The sequence below is a fragment of the Solanum dulcamara genome, chromosome 12 (genome assembly GCF_947179165.1).
Source record: "Solanum dulcamara chromosome 12, daSolDulc1.2, whole genome shotgun sequence".
NCBI classification, from domain to species: domain Eukaryota; kingdom Viridiplantae; phylum Streptophyta; class Magnoliopsida; order Solanales; family Solanaceae; genus Solanum; species Solanum dulcamara.
Window position 1 is genome coordinate 50,815,234 of NC_077248.1, and position 19,222 is coordinate 50,834,455.

Below are 19,222 nucleotides of genomic sequence, written 5' to 3' on the forward strand. Positions count from 1 at the left end.
CACATCCTCTCATGTGCAGATTTGATTGTTTTTTTTCATGAGTCAAACACTTCATAATTCTTTTTAATAATGGGTGGTGATGAAATTCGATCACAACACATCTAACTATCTGATCTGATATCATGTTAAAGTGTAAGGTCATCTCAACAATATTGTTTAATGTCGATTGAATACATTGAAATGCATAGTAGAAAGCAAGTATTTGCTTTACTTCATTGGGATAAATTGATAATTATCTCTCTTTCTGTAAACTTCATGTGAAGCTAATTTGAAGATTAAGGAACCCAGTAAGTCATCATGTTATGTATATATGAAGGTAAGGGGATTATGGAATATATTATAAGTAGTGGATTCCAACTTATTTTCAGTTTATTGGTTTGCAAACTATATATGAACTAGAAGCCACATGCACCCGGTATGTGTCCAGGGGTTCATCCGAACTCCATTCGGCGAAAAATTATACTATTTATATATAATTAAAATATTTTTTTATGTATAAATAATAGATGTCGAACTCCTTTTAACTAGTTCGTGTATCTACTTTTTTAAATTTTGAAACCCTTATTAAAAATATTTATTCTGCCACCGACCACATGGAGGCTTGTTTGATTTGGTTCCACAGTTACATCACCTATATTGATTTGACTTTTCAATCTTGCAAGCAACGGTTCAAAATGCACTTGCATTAACAGGAGAAACCGTCCTAAATGGTCCCTCAATTATTGGAGTAGGTCTAAAATAGTTTTTAATTATATATTTATCAAATTTAGTCATTTCACTATTTAAAATATTATCAAGTTTAGTTTTTTAACTATATATTTTTTTTTTTAGTCTTAACTATACACTTATCGATTTTAGTCCTTTAAGTATTCAAAACTTATCAGGGTTGGTCTCTGTTTATTTTTTATACAAATAGATTAAGTTTATATTATCGAAACTTACACCTCCGTAAAATTAAATCTTTAACTTATTTTTTCAATTGTTTCTCTCTTCCTGCTATTTTTTTTCAAATTACTCTTATGAAAAAGAACATTAATATCAACCATTCAAAATAAAATTAACAAGAAAAGAAGATATAAGATTTTATTCAATAGAGGACAAAATGAAGTATATTGTTATTGCCGATGACTTAGATATTGTGTTCCCTTCTTTAGTGGTTAGTGGTTCATAATCAGCGTGAAATATTTTAATATTATTCTTCATACAAAAGAAAAATAAGAGATTTGATCTTATTATTCAAATTTCTCTATGTAAAATAAAACGAACAGAATAATAAAATTGATCTAATTTAAAATAAAAAAATTATCTAAAAAAAAGTTGCAAATCTACAATTATATAAATTCAACTTCTAAAGTATTAAACAAATTATGTTCAATAAAGTCATTGAAGTATAAAATTTGAATCAAAGCATGTGAGTACAAAAATTTTAATTTTATTCTCATCGCAAGAAATTTATTTCTATTAAATATAAATAAATCTCTCCCCACACTTAACAAGTAACAACTTTTTTACAATAAGTTTTTTCATATTTACGTCATTAGTAATAATAATATGTTTCATTATATTCTCCATTAAATAATATCAAGAGTTATATCTTCTTTACTCGTGAATTTTATTATTTTGGATAATTGAGATTAAGGTTCTTTCATAAGAATAATTTGAAGAAAAAGTAGTGAGGAGAGAAAAACAATTGAATAAATGGATTAAAGATTTAATTTCATGAAAGCATGAGTTCGTTAATATAAACCTAAGTTATTTGCACAAAAATTAAACTTAGATCAAATTTGATAAATTTTTGAATATTTAAAGGACTAAAATCACTAAGTATATAATTAATAGACTAAAATGGTAAGTGTATAATTAAGGAATCAAACTTGATAACTTTTTGAATAGTTAGATAATTAAATTTGATAAATATATAATTAAGAGACTACTTTAAACCTACTCCAATAGTTCAAGAACCATTTATAGCATTTATAGCAAGTTTTATCATTTACCACGCAATTAATTATAAACGTTGCACACGCTTTCTTTTTTATCATTAAAAAAATAACTTTTTATATCTAAAAATAATTTAAGCTTAAAGAGTAATTTTTTTCTTAATTAGATAATTTAAAGTCATACAAATATCTAAAATATATTTAACTATGTAAGTTTTAAACTCTTTTGTTTGTTTCTTTAAACATCGTGATCAATTAAATAATGTCACATAAATTAAATAGAAGAATATATTCTTACTTAAACAAGAAACTTAGAGCCATTTGGATTGACTTATAAGTTACTTATAAGCTGTTTTCAACTTTTTTGAGTGTTTGACTGGCCAAAGTAAAGTCATTTTGTGCTATAAATAAACCTCAATAAATAATTGGATTTGTTTAGATGAACTTACTTTTAAGCAACTTATAAGTTAAAAACAGCTTATAAGTCAGAAAAAAAAAAGTTGGACAGCTTATAAATCAAAAAAAATAAGTTGGAGTCCAACTTATTTTTTTTTGATTTATAAACTATTTTTAGCTTATAAATTACTTAAAATAAGCTCATCCAAACGGACTTTTATTACTCCTAATTTTAATTGGTAAACCAAATATTAAATTGTTGGGCTCTTTTTTCTCGACGTGTTTTTTAGGGTATTTTTACTTAAATCTCATAGTGAAAAAACTCAATTAAAATTTATCCCAACTTTTTTGGTAATTACCTGAATTTCCTCTTTTTCCAAATTTCTGATACATACAAATGACCCTGATACATCGCGATTTGAAATATAAGTCATTTTAATGATACATCGCTAGTTGATACAAATCAAACATTGTAATATCAATAAAACTTATGAATCAGCTTATAACACCTAATATATCATAAACACAACAAAAATAACAGTAAAACTTATGTTTTATTGATACATTTTGTGTTTGGTTTGTATCAACTAGTGATGTATCATGAAAAAGACTTATGTATCAAATCTCGATGTATCAACATCATTCTTATGTATCAGAAGAGGAATTTTTGAAATTTTTACAAATGATAGGGATTAATTGAAAATATAGAAATATAAGATGTGTAATTTTATAAAAAAAAATTCCCTCTATATTCAAGTGTCCGCTAATGTTGCACCTTTTCTCCTTTTAAGCCATTTTTTTGTTGTTTGACCCAAATAGTTTTTGGAAAAAATTTAAAGAATTTGAGAATTAGTGTTTGGCCATATAATTTGTCATTACTTGGTAAATATATTTTGTAAATATTCCAAGTTTCCAAATTCTAGAAAAAATTAGAACTTGGGTCAAGTTCTAATATTTGGGAAGTTTTAAAAATTCAAAAATTACACTAAATTTTATATTTTATAAAACACCCATTATTTATTAATTCCAACTAATAATTATCTACCAACTTACTCTATAACGTGGCCAATCAACACCATTAAATAGCATCTCTATCTATTTTTGAGTGACAAGATTGGGGAAAAAATAATTTATTTTTAATTCAGTTAATGAATTGCCTTTATCCATATTGTTATTTTGTTGTTGTTGATTGTTATTAATTATGTTCATTATAAAATGATAACACAAACTTATGAATATTCTAAATAATTTTTAGAACTTACAGATACACAATAATATTTTTAGAAATAATCAAATATTCTTGAGAAAATTTATGACTAAACGCATAATAAAATTTCACCAAAATTTCACCCAAAAATAACTTGTCAAAAATATTTCTAAATTTGAAATCAAACATTTCTAATTTTTGGATGTGTGCTTTCTGTGCTTTTTACTCAGCTAATAGTTTTTGTCCCCAAAACATACGATAAAATGTGAAAGTTTGAATCGCCTAAACTCCCGGTTGGTCATAGAGTTTAAAGTAGAAATATGAAAATTTATATTTTTAAAGTTGTGATTTTTGTAATTTAAAATTGTATTTGGATATGCATTTTACTTTATAAAAAAATTCAAAATCTTGAAGCAAATAAGTAAAATGTCTTCCAAAAACTGGTTTGAGCCAATTTGTCATAACGTGAGAATATTTTGAAGATAAATCTTCAAATTTTGATTAAATTTCACAATTAAATAAATATTTGAAGATACATTTTCAAAATTTAATCCAAAATCTGCATATGATCAAACTCTAGATGAATTTCTTAAGGCGGAAAATCTTTAACATGGTCAAGATAACACTAGCATATTCAATATTTGGGATAAATATGTTGGAAGCGATTAATTAAAGAAATAAAGTAAACATAAGAATGAATTCAATTTGCTTGCAACATGCAAAAACTTCATTGTCAAATACAACATTCATGACCATGCATTCATTATAAAGTGAAACTCGTTTTTAGTTAAAATACTTGACCTATTACTGTTTTGGTTTCAATTTATTTGTCTTATTTTTTTTTTAATTTGTTTTAAAAAGAATATATCTTCTTCTTTTTTTGGCAACTTTTTAATTCTAACTTTTCACTTAACATGTTTAGAAACACAAAAATAAAGGGCATTTTGATTAATCCTACATACTTTAGTTTAAGAACACAAGATTCAATTTTTTTTTTTTATTTTCTTATATTTCTTGTCAAATCAAAACCAAACTATAAATTAAAACAGAGAGATTATAAGTTTATATGTGAAAAGAGCTTATTGTGGATCAACCAAGTGTTTCTTCATATTTCAAGCCCTTGTGAAATTCCTTGAACATGGATGTAAGACATTGACAACTTGGCGTTATCATCTTATCATTCTATGGGATCCGATCCAGTTTTCCCACCATTTTTCTAAGTACGATGCTTATTAAATTAATTTAATCTTAATTTTCTAAAAATTATATTTAATAACTATCACTCATTTAATTATGTACTTGAGAAAATTAAAAGAAAGTGTAATAGAGAGGAGTCAAATCTTTCTGAACGGCGGTTTATATTTCTTAGCAAATTCATGAATCATCAAAATAATCGTATATATTGTAGCATTAATTACTTCCAATAGAATGTCCAAGTTTTCTTTATATATATATATATATATATATATATATATATATATATATATATATATATATATATATATATATCTTCTTTCATCTTTCAATTCTCCTTTGTAGTTCCCACCAAGTAGTCAAGAAACTTCTTTAGAACATATTGAAATACACACTGCACTGTACAGTTGGCAACATAGTTAGTGCCACTCACTAGTTGTTAGAGTTAGTTACTGTTTGTTAGAAGTTAGTTAAGAGTTTGTTATGATTTGTTAGTCTAATTATCATTAGTTAGTTATCAAATACTTGTATAAATAGGGATACACTGTATATCAACATTGTGGTTGATCAACACATTTACTACTGTTACGCTCTTCTCTTCTCTTCTTCTTCTGTTTCATTCTTCTCTTCTTCTGCTCTGTTTCAAATTCCTCTTGTTAGCTAGACTACACTCTTTCAACATGGTATCAGAGCATTAGGCAACAATGGAAATCTAGCTGCTTGAGAGGATTACACTTCCGCAGAATTACAAAGCTCAAAATCAACAACAGTAGAGTATCAACCTCATTTTTTTTCCTCAGAAAACTCGAGTTTTTTTTACCAGAAAAGCTCGGAAGATGGAGAACGCAGCTAACACATCAGCAACTTCGAATCAGGAACAACAAACTCCAGCTTGAGATCCAATCGACAGATTCACAGACATTCATCCTAGAAATCCCCTATATTTGCATCCATCGGACACTCCAGGTAGTGTTCTAATCTCTCAGCAATTTACTGGAATTGAAAACTATACTGGATGGAGCAATTCTATGAGAATAGCGTTGTTAGCAAAGAATAAAATTGGTTTCATTGATGGGCAATGCCGTAAGGAACATTACAGAGGAGATCTAGAACATGAGTGGGAGAGGTGCAATGCTTTTGTGTTGTCATGGATTACTAATTCAGTTTCAAAAGAACTGGCAAATGGATTAATGTTTTCTTCAAATGCACATAATGTATGGAAGGATTTAAAGGAGCGATTTGACAAAAGAAATTACACTAGGATATATCAAGTTCATCGAGAAATCAGTACAATGAGCCAGAGTACTCCTACTGTGTCTGAGTATTATTCAAAATTGAGAAACCTCTGGGATGAATATGCATCACTAGTTCCTTTGTCTGCCTGTGAATGTGACAAATACAGAGTGTACGCTGAACACATGGAGAAACAAAAGCTCATGCAATTTTTAATGGGACTCAATGATAACTTCACCCAATCGAGGAGTCAAATCCTCATGACAGTGTCAGGTCCAAGTTTAAATCAGGCATACAATATGATAATGCAAGATGAAAGCCAGAGGATGCAATCTAGTGTCATATCTAATTGTGTATTACCTTTGAAAACTCCTTACCTTACTGATCCTACTGTGTTGGCCTCAGTTCAGAAAACAAAATTCAAGCAGAACTCAAATAGCACAGGTTTATACTGTGATCACTGTCATCTAAGAAATCACACAAGGGATAATTGTTATAGGTTGACTAGATATCCTCAACACTATAAGTTTACAAAGAAAAGGGATACTGATGATAGGAGCAACAAGGGACAGCATTATGGAAATGACAGGTCACAAAACTTTGGAGGAAATAGAGACTTTGGAGGAAATAGAAGAACTCAAGTCAATCATGTGAATCATGTTGAAGGATTTGAAGCAGGAAAAGCCAATGTTCCTGACATATCATTATTTCAACCTGTGCCAATTCTTACTCCTGATCAGTATAATCACCTCCTAAAATTGATAGATAAGGAGACTACTGCACCTCAGGAAGCTAGTGTCAACATGGCAGGTATACATAACTTTCCTTCCACTCAGAACACACTTAATGCTTGTCTATCTGCAGGTAAAAATACACCTCCTTGGATTGTGGACACTGGTGCTACTGATCATATGGTGTCTAGCTTGGATACATTAATAAATCCAACTCCTGTTTCTCTCAATTCTAGCAATGTACATTTACTAAATGGACAAACCACTGCTGTTACTCATACTGGTTCTATTTCACTTTTTGACTACAATGACATCCATCATGTTCTTTATATTCATGATTTTACTTATAACCTCTTATCCATTTCTAAATTTACTAAAGAGCTATACTGTTGTGCTTCCTTCTATCCCTATTTTAGCCTTTTTCAGGACCTCTACAATGGCAAGGTGAGGGGGATTGGTAAAGAAGAAGGAGGTCTTTATATTCTTCCATCTTTCAAGAAGCCATCACCTGTCATTGCACTTCATTCAACAATCTCTCCTACACCAAAGACATTCTGTCATACTGATTCTTCCATTTGGCATCTCAGACTTGGTCATGCTCCTGCTGCTATTATTCAACAGATTGCTTCATTAAAGTCTTTGTTACATTTGCAGAACAAAACTTTTCTTTCATGTCTTGTTTGTCCCCTTGCTAGACAAACTAGGTTGCCTTTTCCAACTAGTGTCACAAAATCTGTAACTCCTTTTGAACTTCTACACATGGATGTATGGGGACCTTATAAACAGTACACTTATAATGGTCATAGATACTTTCTTACCATTGTTGATGACTATTCCAGAATGACCTGGATTTTTTTGATGAGATATAAAAGTGAAGTAGTCAACTTTATCTCAGCTTTATTTACTCTTGTTAAAACTCAATTTTCAGCTGTTAAAATAGTTAGATCAGATAATGGTCTTGAATTCTTCAACAACCAATGTGACAATCTTTTTTCTTTACTTGGAATCATTCATCAAAGCACATGTGTACATACACCTCAGCAAAATGGCATTGCTGAAAGAAAACACAAGCATCTTCTTGAAATGGCAAGGGCTCTTAGATTTCAGGCCCATATTCCCTTAAAGTTTTGGGGTGAATGTGTTCTTACAGCCACATTTCTCATAAACAGACTACCTTCTTCTGTCCTACAGGGTCAGTCTTCTTATAAGGTTTTTCATCAGCATTCTCCTGATCTCAGTTTTCTAAGAGTGTTTGGTTGTCTGTGTTATGCAACTAACATATCTCTCACTGATAAACTTGCACCTAGAGCCACCCTTTCTGTTTTCATGGGTTATTTTGATACTCAGAAAGGTTATAAACTATACAACATTGCTACTGGGACTTTCTTTGTGAGTAGGGATGTTTCTTTTTGAGAATCTATATTTCCTTTTGCACACCCTAAACATATTTTTCTAGACTCTATTCCTCCATCACATACCTCTTCTTTTCCTATTGTACCACCTGTTTTCCCTCATCCCACTGAAGATCCTTTCCCTCACCCTTCCAGCACTACTATCTCTTCACCTTCCCTTATTTCACATTCTCCTTCTCCACATTTTCCTACTCCAGATTCCCCTCCTGCTTCTCCCTCCTATCCTGTTCCATTTGTTCCTCATGTGTCTCAGAGAAAATCTACCAGGACCATTAGGCCTCCCATTTGGCACACTGATTATATTACCACTTCCAGACTACCCTATCCTATCTCCAACTACATGACTTATGCTTATGTTACTTCTTCTTATAAAGCTTATCTCTCCACCTTCTCATCCACTATACCTGAACCCTCTTCTTTTGAACAAGCTTCTGAGGATAGTAGTTGGATCCAAGGTATGGCCCAAGAGATTCAGGCATTAAGTGACAATCATACCTGAGAGATTGTTGATTTACCCTCAGGTAAGACTCCCATTGGGTGTAAATGGGTGTACAAAGTTAAATACAAGGCTGATGGCAGTGTTGAAAGGTACAAAGGTCGACTTGTGGCTAAGGGGTTTACTCAACAAGAAGGCTTGGACTATCATGATACTTTTTCCCCTGTGGTTAAAATGGTTACTGTGAGATGTGTTATTGATTTAGCTGCTCAATCCTGTTGGCCTCTCTTTCAAATGGATGTGTATAATGCTTTCCTTCAAGGTGATTTACTTGAAGAAGTTTACATGACCCTACCACCTGGATTTGGTAGTCAGGGGGAGACAAAGGTTTGTAGACTACTCAAATCACTGTATGGATTGAAACAAGCCAGCAGACAGTGGAATTTGAAGCTAACTACTGCTCTCACATAATCAGACTTTGCTCAAAGCAAGCTGGATTACTCATTATTCACCAAAACAGACACCACTGGTGGTATTGTGATCATACTTGTGTATGTAGATGATTTTCTAATCACTGGAAATAGTGACATATTGATTCAGTAGGCTAAGAACATCCTGCATCACAACTTCAAAATGAAAGACCTAGGGGAGTTAAGATACTTCCTAGGAATTGAATTTGCAAGATCAAAAAAAGGAATACTAATGAATCAAAGGAAATATGCCTTAGAGCTAATATCTGAATGTGGATTAGCTGGAGGGAAAACAAATGCGACACCACTTGAGCAGAACCAGAAGCTTACAAGTATAGAGTATGATAATCAATTCAATATCACAGATGATGCTGAACTAGAGGATAGAAGAACATATCAGAGGTTGATTGGGAGACTGCTGTACTTGGCTATGATGAGACCAGATATCTTTTTTGCTATTTAACATCTAAGTCAGTTTATGTATGCACCTAAGAAATCATATTATGATGCAGCATTACATGTAGTAAGGTACATTAAAAGGCAGCCTGGATTAGGACTACTGATGAGCAGCAGAAAGTCAGGGAAGATAAATGCCTTTTGTGATGCTGATTGGGCATCATGCTTGCTATCCAAGAAATCTGTAATAGGTTTTGGAATAAAGTTTGGAGATTCCTTGGTGTCATGGAAATCGAAAAAACAAAGCACTGTTTCCAGAAGTTCAGCAGAAGCTGAATATAGGAGTATGGCTACCACTGTTGCAGAACTAGTTTGGCTGCAAGGTTTGTTACAGGAAATTGGGGCTCACGTTGAATTGCCTATGGACTTACACTGCGATAACAAAGCAGCAATGCAAATAGCCTCTAACCCAATGTATCATTAGGAAAAGATTACAAGAAGGCATGATCAAGATTGCATACATAGCAAGTAAGGAGCAAATGGCAGATGTTTTCACCAAGGCGTTAGGGAAACAACTACACAGTGACATGTTATGCAAGCTGGGACTGCTGGACATATTCCATCACCCAACTTGAGGGGGAGTATTGAAATACACACTGCACTGTACAGTTGGCAACATAGTTAGTGCCACTCACTAGTTGTTAGAGTTAGTTACTGTTTGTTAGAAGTTAGTTAAGAGTTTGTTATGATTTGTTAGTCTAATTATCATTAGTTAGTTATCAAATACTTGTATAAATAGGGATACACTGTATATCAACATTGTGGTTGATCAACACATTTACTACTGTTACGCTCTTCTCTTCTCTTCTCTTCTTCTTCTGTTTCATTCTTCTCTTCTTCTGCTCTGTTTCAAATTCCTCTTGTTAGCTAGACTACACTCTTTCAACAAAACACATTCTTTTTCCAGGCACTGTTTCTTCCTAGAAAGTTCACACTAGTTTTTCCCATTTGATTTATTATATATGAAGATATTTAATTGGATACGAAATATTAAAAAAACTATTTTATAATTTTAAACGTGTCATCATGATATTTTTATTATCATCATAACATTACAACAATAACACCATATTTAGTGAAATTTTGTAAGTGGGTCCAGAGAGAGTAGAGTATAAAACAGATCTTATTACTATCTCGTGAATGTAGAAAGGTTGTTTTTCAAATATACTCGGCTTGAGTGCAACAAATCTAAGTATAAAAAAAACAGTGTAGAAAACATAGCAACTAATTAACACGGTAAACAACAAAATATGTCATCATAACATTAAAAAACTAAAATTAGAAGGTATTCATATATAAAAATATAATTTAATATTTTTCTGACTTGTTTCAAAGACCCAACATGCATTTTTTTTTGCATTGGGCTTCTTCATTATTTCAAAACTGAAAAACAAAATGTAAACTTTACCTAAATCCCATAATGGAAAAGTCTAATTACTATACATCCCTCATTGTATCAAAATTACCCGATATCCCCTTTTTTTTCAACTTTTCTGATACATTAGTTTTGTATATGATACATCAATTATCTAATGGGTAATTAATGAAGATCATCTATTTATGGATAATATCTTAATATAAGGGATGATTGGTTCTTTAAATCAATTACTAATCTAATTAATGGGATTAATTTGGTTAAAAAAATAACGGTTGTGAAGTTGAAGATTCAAGCCAAAAAAACAGAGCATAAATTCAAACCAACTTCGATTTTAATTTTTTTTCAGTTTTGGTGATACATAAGTTATGTATCTGATACATCAATTGTTAAAAAAATTAATTGTTATGTCCATGAAGATTCAAGCCAAAAAACAGAGCGTCGTCTCGAATGAAAAAAACAGAGCATCAATTCATACCGAATTTGATTTCAGTTATTTTTTCACTTTTGTTGATACATAAGTTATGTATCTGATACATAACTTTAGCTATATAATAGTTAATGCACATCAGCTATTTATGGATAAAAGATTGGCTCTTTATATCAATTACTGATCTATTAAAGAAGGCGACAGTTATGTACGTGAATTTTAAAAATTAATGTATTGGAATCATTAAATATTGAGAAATGAGAATCTGATACATGTGCATGATGTATCATAATAAATAAAACTTGATTCATGTATCAGAATTCACAAAATGTGACACTTATGAATATTATACTCGATACAAGTTTGATACAGTAGAAATATAAAACATAAACTTTGATTTTATATTCGATTTTGACACCAGAGAAAAACATAGTAAATCTGATGTATGAAAATATTAAAACATATTAAATCTGATACATTACAGTTTATGTATCAGATACATTAAAAGAATCAGAATCACCTAAAATGTTTACTATAAAAAAAAAACTACTAGACATCAATCAGTTCTCCTTGGTTTGGAGAGATGTCTCTCCTAGTTTTTTTTGGATCGTCGTTATCACTAACACAACCATCCATGGCCTTCTGACAACAATATCTCCACCTATTGATGATTCAAAATCATCAAGAAAATTAGCCTATATGCCGTTCCGAATCTCAATGGGTGGGACGGGATCTTCTTGATGACGTATTTCATTTCCTGCATTGACATGAAAATGGTTAAATACAACTTGAACTTTATACATAAATACGATGTATCATATGCATTAAAATATCTGATGCATGAGATGAAAATCTGATACATACAGAAGATGTATCAGAAACAATTATATATTATATTCTGATATATAAATGTAGAAGTATCAGAATCATTAAAACTTGAAACATCAAAAAATGACACTTACACATGATGTATCAGAAATAGTAAATCTCCAAAAAATTGCATTTGAAAAAAACATTATGTATCTGATACATAAATGTATATGTATCAGAATCATTAAAACTTGAAAATAACAAATACTGAGACTTAAAGATGATGTATCAGAAATAATAATTCTCAAAAAATTGCATATGAAACAGACATTATGTATCTGATACATAAATGTAGATGTATCAGAATCATTAAACTTGAAATAACAGAAACTGAGACTTAAACATAATGTATCAGAAATAGTAAATCTCAAATAATTGCATTTGAAAAAGACATTATGTATCTGATACATAAATGATATGTATCAGCTTCGTTAAAACTTGAAACAACAGAAACTGACACTTAAACATGATGTATCAGAAATAGAAAATCTCCAAAAAATACATTTGAAAAAGACATTATGTATCTGATACATAAATGTATATGTATCAGAATCATTAAAAATTAAAACAACAGAAACTGACACTTAAACATGATGTATCATAAATAGAAAATCTCCAAAAAAAAATACATTTGAAAAAGACATTATGTATCTGATACATACATGTATATGTATCAGAATCATTAAAAATTAAAATAACAGAAACTGACACTTAAACATGATGTATCAGAAATAGAAAATCTCCAAAAAAAAATTCCTTTTAAAAATACATTATGAATCTGATACATAAATGATATGTATCAGAATCATTAAAACCTTCACAAAATTTTCATTCTAAAACAAAAAACTTAATTGAACACATACCTTTGGGAGATTAGGGCGTGTTGTAACCCTTTCAATCTTGTTGTCTATTTTTTTGGGTGCATGTTTAACTGTAGCTTTCGACTTCAATTTCTCACGTAGCTTATTCATCACTGTTGGATCGTTACGATGTTTGGATCTAACTTCATCGTAACCTTCCCAAGAAGAATCAGAACCAGGAGAAACAAGAATTCGTTGATTTTTAGTGGACTGTTTGAGACCATGAACGGATTCCATTGAAGGAATGAGAAACAAAAACGGAAAGATTTACAGAAGAAAACAAATGATAAAAATTTAGAAGATTTTTAAAAGATTTTCAGAAGAAATCAAAATATACAAATTTTAGGAGAAATCGGATTGAATGAGGATGAAGTAAAAGTAAATCGGATTGAATCATATTCACAAACAATGGAAACAAAGAAGGAGGAAGACCAAGAGACGAGTTTTAGGAAGAGGAGCTACAGAGTTCCCCTCTTTTGACATTTCTGAGAGTTATCTCAGAAATGAGGATAGGAAGATGCCACGTACTTGGCAAGTAAAGAAAGACAAATATCTGTAAGGGGTCGTTTGGTGCATGAAATAAAAATTTCAAAATTTTAATAAAAAAAAAAGAAGTAAAATTCCATATAAGGAAAGATTGAAATATACCTTATTTGGAACCTTGAAATTGATTAACAGTTGAAGAGTAACAAATTAACTAGAGCAAATTAGGGCAAGAATAAAGGAATAGGCGGATGTATCAGAGAGGTATAGAGAGAGAAAGGAAAAAGAGGGAATTTGGAAATTTTTTGATGTATATGGGAATAAAAGTAAATATATTAGGGAAATATGTGTAAAAGGGTAATTTACCCAAACAAAATACTATTCCTTCTGCTTCAATTTAACCGTATTATTTTTCTTTTTAATCTAATAAAGAAAATACCATTTTTTTAAATATTGAATAACTTTCTAATTCCAATATTCTACTTAATTTGTTTTAGACAACAAGATTTGAAGAACATTTTAATAATACATTACATATAATTTCAATTTAAGATTGCAAAATTCAAACATCTTTTTTATTTTCTAAAATTTGATCTCTAGTCAAATTAAGGGATTTGACTTAAAATAGAAAAAAAGAAGATATAAAATAAAAGCTATAGCTAGCGTACTTGGACATTCCGCCAACTCATGCATGCTTTGCTATGCTATAAGTACTGTGCGCCTACTCGGATTGACAATTAAATGAAGGTCTTGGTCTGAGAGCGACTGGCTCTTGTATGGTCTACATCTATTCACAAGAGTAGTTTTGCTACTATTAAAGGATATGATATAGTAAATAAGATTATTTTTTTTAATCAAAATTTTTGAGTCTAAGTTTTGAATATGGACAAATTATTGGGTAAGAAATGCTTTCCTACAGAAAGCTCTATACGACGAATGTAAATTTAAATTAATCAAACTCCAATTCATGCGGAGAAAATCAAAAAAAAAAAAAAGAGCGTCTCTCCTCTTCTGGCTACTCATCAACAGGTCCCCACTCTACCATGTGTATATTATGAGTTCATTAAGTTTTGTATAAATTTTTGTATGTGTTTAAAAAATATTTTTTTTAACTCAATTTACATGTTTATGATGAGGTACTTCTCCATTACTCATTCTCTTCATTTCTCCAAATTCCTATTTAGATGGAAGCCACATGTCAGCATAGTTAAGAATTAAAGGTTGATATTTTAATTCTCTAATTAAGATTCTAATCATGATTATAATAATAAATAATTTCTTTATTTAGAGCCCGTTTGGATTGGCTTTAAGTTGGTCAAAACCAACTTAAAGCCCCTTTTCAGGTTTTGAACGTGTTTGCCTAATGCTAACTTTAAGTCAGAAAGTTCTTAAAGTCAGTCAAAAATGAAAAGTTAGGATTCCTAACTTTTTTTTTCTAAGTGCTTAAAGTCATTTTCTTTGACCATAGAAATTACTTTTATATCCTTTATATTTTAACTAAATTTCCAAACTACTCTTTTTATTCTTTTAACCCTAAAATTCACATAATTTTCTTCATTTAGGCACTTTTATCCAAACACTCAATTGCTTATTTATAAAAATAACTTTCAGCACTTTAAAGTTCTAAAAACACTTCATACATAAAAATTATTTTTTTAAGCCCATCCAAACGGGCTCTTACTTTAAAAGAATTGAACAATTCCACAATTCTAGCTAAAAATTAGCTCATAAATTTTGTCTCAAAATTCACTATTCCCCATTTTATTACGAGCTCTTATTTTTTTGAAGAAATATTTTCTTTCAGTCTTTTTTTTTTGTCACCTAGGAGCTCTTCTTTATTCATTTTTTCACCTAGTTCTTCTTTATATTCCCATATAAAAATTTTAGAGAAATGGCCATCTAATCATTGGTGAAAAACGTTTATAACAAACTAATCAACTTATGATGCTAAAAAAAATTATTAAAATATTTGCAAATTTTAAATTAAAAAAAAAACTGCATGATTTTAATCTTTTGGGGCTATAACTGAGTTTCTAAGATTTTAGAAATAAAATTCTCGCAAAAAAAAGAAGAAAAAACTTGTTTATAAAATGAGCTCGTAGTAAATAGGAATAGAAAGAAATTTTAGATATATTTATGAATAAAATATTTTTTAGCTAGAATTGTGGGATTGCCAATTTCTTTAACGTAAATAACGAAATTATTTGTTATTCTAATCATGGTTAGGATCTTGAATTAGATAATTAAATCTCATTCTTTAAGTCTTCCATTCAAATAGGAACTCGGGGAAATGGGGAGAATGAGTAATGGAGACGAGCCTCATCCGTTTATTACTATTTGAAGAGTTAAAAGATATTTTGTTAGTCCCATATTAATTAGTTGTCAAGATTATTAAAATTGTTTGTCCAAATTTTTTAGACATTTAACAAAATCAAGATGAAATTAATTATTTTTATTAGAATTTATTTTTAGTATTAAATGTTCTTGAAATAAGATTAGTTTAGGCTTTGTTTTTACTCTCTCTCTCTTTCAAAATAAATGGCATTTCATCTTTTCATTTTGTTTCAAAATATAAGTGGTGTTTGACATAATCAGGAAGACATTAAGGATATTTTTCAATTTTACTATTATTTAAAGAAAAGAAGTTTTACATGACCAAATAACTATGTACTAAGAACTACTATGAATAAATATTTTTAATTAACTAATTAATTAAATATAATCATGATTAGAATCTTAATTAGCTAATTGGAATCTTAGTACGTGACCAAATGTTTTATATTAATTAAATGTACTAATTATTATAATCTTAGTACATGACCAAATATTATAATTAGCTAATGAGATTTTATATTAATTAAATGTACCAAGAACTACTATGAAAAGTATTTTTCCTAAGGGAGGTATACAAATTAAAAATACCATTTATCTCGAAATAAGGGGAGTAAATAACAATTTATTGGAGAGAGATGCAGGAAATTTGTTGAGTAAATAATATTTTTAAGTGTTAATTATTGTTGTTGTCGGTTTTTGAAAAGAAGAAAAGGAAAAAGTTGAAGCAAACATTTTGTCCCGCATCAAAGAAAGATGCAAGGCCAATTACTTTTCTAGTTATAAAAAAAGCTTAGCTTCTTGGTTTATAACACTATTAAAAATTTAATTTCTTTTATATTATAATAGAAATTTAGAGAATTTTTTCTTGAAGATTTCTTGAGTATAGTATATTAGAAATTAAAGTGTGTGGGAAAAATATTGTGCATTATAATGATTTAATAAAAAAAATTTAAAGAGAATAATAACACCTTTATATTTGAATTAAACCAAATATTTTGAAAATAGTGAGTAATATAAATATAAATAGTCTATTTTAAATTCATGAATAATTGAGGAATGCTATCTTTAAACCTATGAGGTCGTTTGGTGTGAAGGATAACATTAAATAATTTCTAAAATTAAATTATAGTGTTACTTAAATTGGTGTTTGGTTGGCAAGTTCGGAATAACTTATTTCGAGATTAATAAATAGTACCGATATAAGTTATCCCTACTTTTGAGTGGTATAATAATCTCACCATAATTATCATGAGATAAACTTATTAAATGACAAAATTACCCTTCAAGTTTTTTGTGCAGTTGTTTATGTTGTTTCGCTACATTTTGGTCTCATTTTTTCTGTTATGTTAGACCAGCTTTTGGTCTAATTTTTTCTGTTACTTTGATGCAGTTTTTAGTGAGCTCTTATTCCAGTTTTGCCAGATGTTTTAGTGAATATTTACTGAAATTTTACTCCCGTTTTAGCCACTGTTTTAGTTGTAGTTTTGGTTGGTTTGCTATAGGAATTGCTACAATTTTGATCAACTTTCTGGGATATATGGATATGCAAATTTCTGCTATTCCAAGCCCATTGTTCATTCTTTTCAGATGTAGAATTTTTCACTTAGGCAACTTAAAGTACATTAGGAATAAGTAAATAATAATCTTGTGTGAACATTTGTTCATTCTTTTCAGGTGTAGACATATATGCACCTGTTTCAGGAGTGCCAATGAATTGTTCCAGCTGTACCCATGTGATATGCAATAAAGTTATGTGATCACGCCATATGTTTTATTTTAGATTGGAGTATTAACACCTTTAAAATTGGCACATAATTGAATACAAAGAAAATTTATGAGAATTCATACATAAAAATATTTAAGCTAAATAAAGTGAAAGTTTTATTTTAAAAAATGAATAACTATAGATTTATCAAAAAAATATATACAAAAAACTAAATTAAAGGGTGTTTTTGTAAACAAACAATTTATTTTTAGAAAATATGCAATGGATATTATTTTTAGTATACCAAACTAAACAGTCAATAAAAAATAAAAACATAAGAACTAACCCAAATATAACTAATACAAAATAACTTATCTTATCATAACTTATTATAGCATAACTTGTATTGTCAAATTGTGGATTCAACGACAGTGCACCATTATTATAGTTACGGTTAGACAAAACTCAATTATTATTTTTTGGGGGTTAAACTCTATTTTTATTACAAAATTATTAATATATATGCAATTATTTTATACAGAATTTAATAAGTAAACGAAAATTATGTTCTAGAAACCATAAATTTAACTCGTGAATCCGTTTTTGTGTTAAGTAATACATGAGAGTTATAAAAGTATTAGAAGTTATTCTATGTACAAATTAGTAATGTAAGATTTAATTATTGATGTATTATTAATTATTTTATTTTTTTATTTTATAGAAAATTATACATAAATTTTTTACAATTTATACATGTATTAATTATGTATATTTTAAAATTCAAATTAAATATCATATTAATTTTATACATAACCTAATCAACTAAGTATCAAACAAGATATTATTTATACAAAATTTAAAATATATATTATATATTTCCTAATCAGCCCATATTGTGGGATTCAACTGGGATGTTGTTATTGTATTTCCTAACCAGCTAGGAAACGAGCCCTAAGTGTTGTTAACTCATTGGCCATTAATGACACGAAAGAAGTTTGTGGATGAAAATGGTGGATGTTGACTCATAGCTACCATAGGTGGAGCACCAATAACGTCGACACTTGGAATTCACAAATACCTCAAAATGTCAACTTTGAAGCGCACATTTCTATTCTTAGTGTCCAGTGTCTACGACATTATTATGATTTATGAGAGTAATTGCTGGGGAGATTTTGATCATATCCAACAAAATCTTTCTTAGTATTATTTTATATATTTTTATTATTTTTACTTATTCACTATATTAAAAATAAATGTCCAATAATATTTATCTAATTAATAAAATTAAAGAGGTAATTTTATATTTACTTCCTAATTTACCTTCATTATTAATAATAGTTATTTTTCTATTATATTTTTCAAGATATTATATTTATTATATTCAAAGAGTAATATGATAAATTATCCTTCTATTGATAATTTCTTAAAAAGTGGACAAAGTCAAATAATGAATAAATATTGTTGGATGGAGGGAATATTCTCTTTAGTCCAACATAAATAAATTGTTGGTATTTTTTGTATAGTTCAACATAAATAATTTTTTCAAAGTTTATCAGAATTATCCTTATCTTTAATGGGATTTTCAATTATTTTTAAATTAAAAATAAAAAACTACCTTTACTTTTAAGAAGAGTTTAAGAAGAATCAAAAGAATAATATTAGTAAATTACCAGTTGATTAATATCTTTTT

At 29.1% G+C, this 19,222-nt stretch overlaps 1 protein-coding gene across 1 annotated transcript; it reads left to right on the plus strand.

Moving 5' to 3' along the window:
* Window positions 1–9,251: 9,251 nt before the first annotated feature.
* LOC129875752 (uncharacterized mitochondrial protein AtMg00810-like) lies at window positions 9,252–9,899 on the plus strand. The gene is made up of 2 exons (XM_055951000.1): window positions 9,252–9,439; window positions 9,560–9,899. Exons 1-2 carry the CDS (start codon window positions 9,252–9,254, stop codon window positions 9,897–9,899), a joined length of 528 nt encoding a protein of 175 aa, XP_055806975.1.
* Window positions 9,900–19,222: the final 9,323 nt, after the last annotated feature.

Bases quoted from the DNA above. Each gene is read 5' to 3' on its own strand.
- LOC129875752 (XM_055951000.1), top strand. From the start codon at position 9,252: ATGAATCAAAGGAAATATGCCTTAGAGCTAATATCTGAATGTGGATTA. The intron at 9,440-9,559 runs GTACTTGGCTAT...GTACATTAAAAG, and splicing joins AGGTTGATTGGGAGACTGCT to GCAGCCTGGATTAGGACTAC.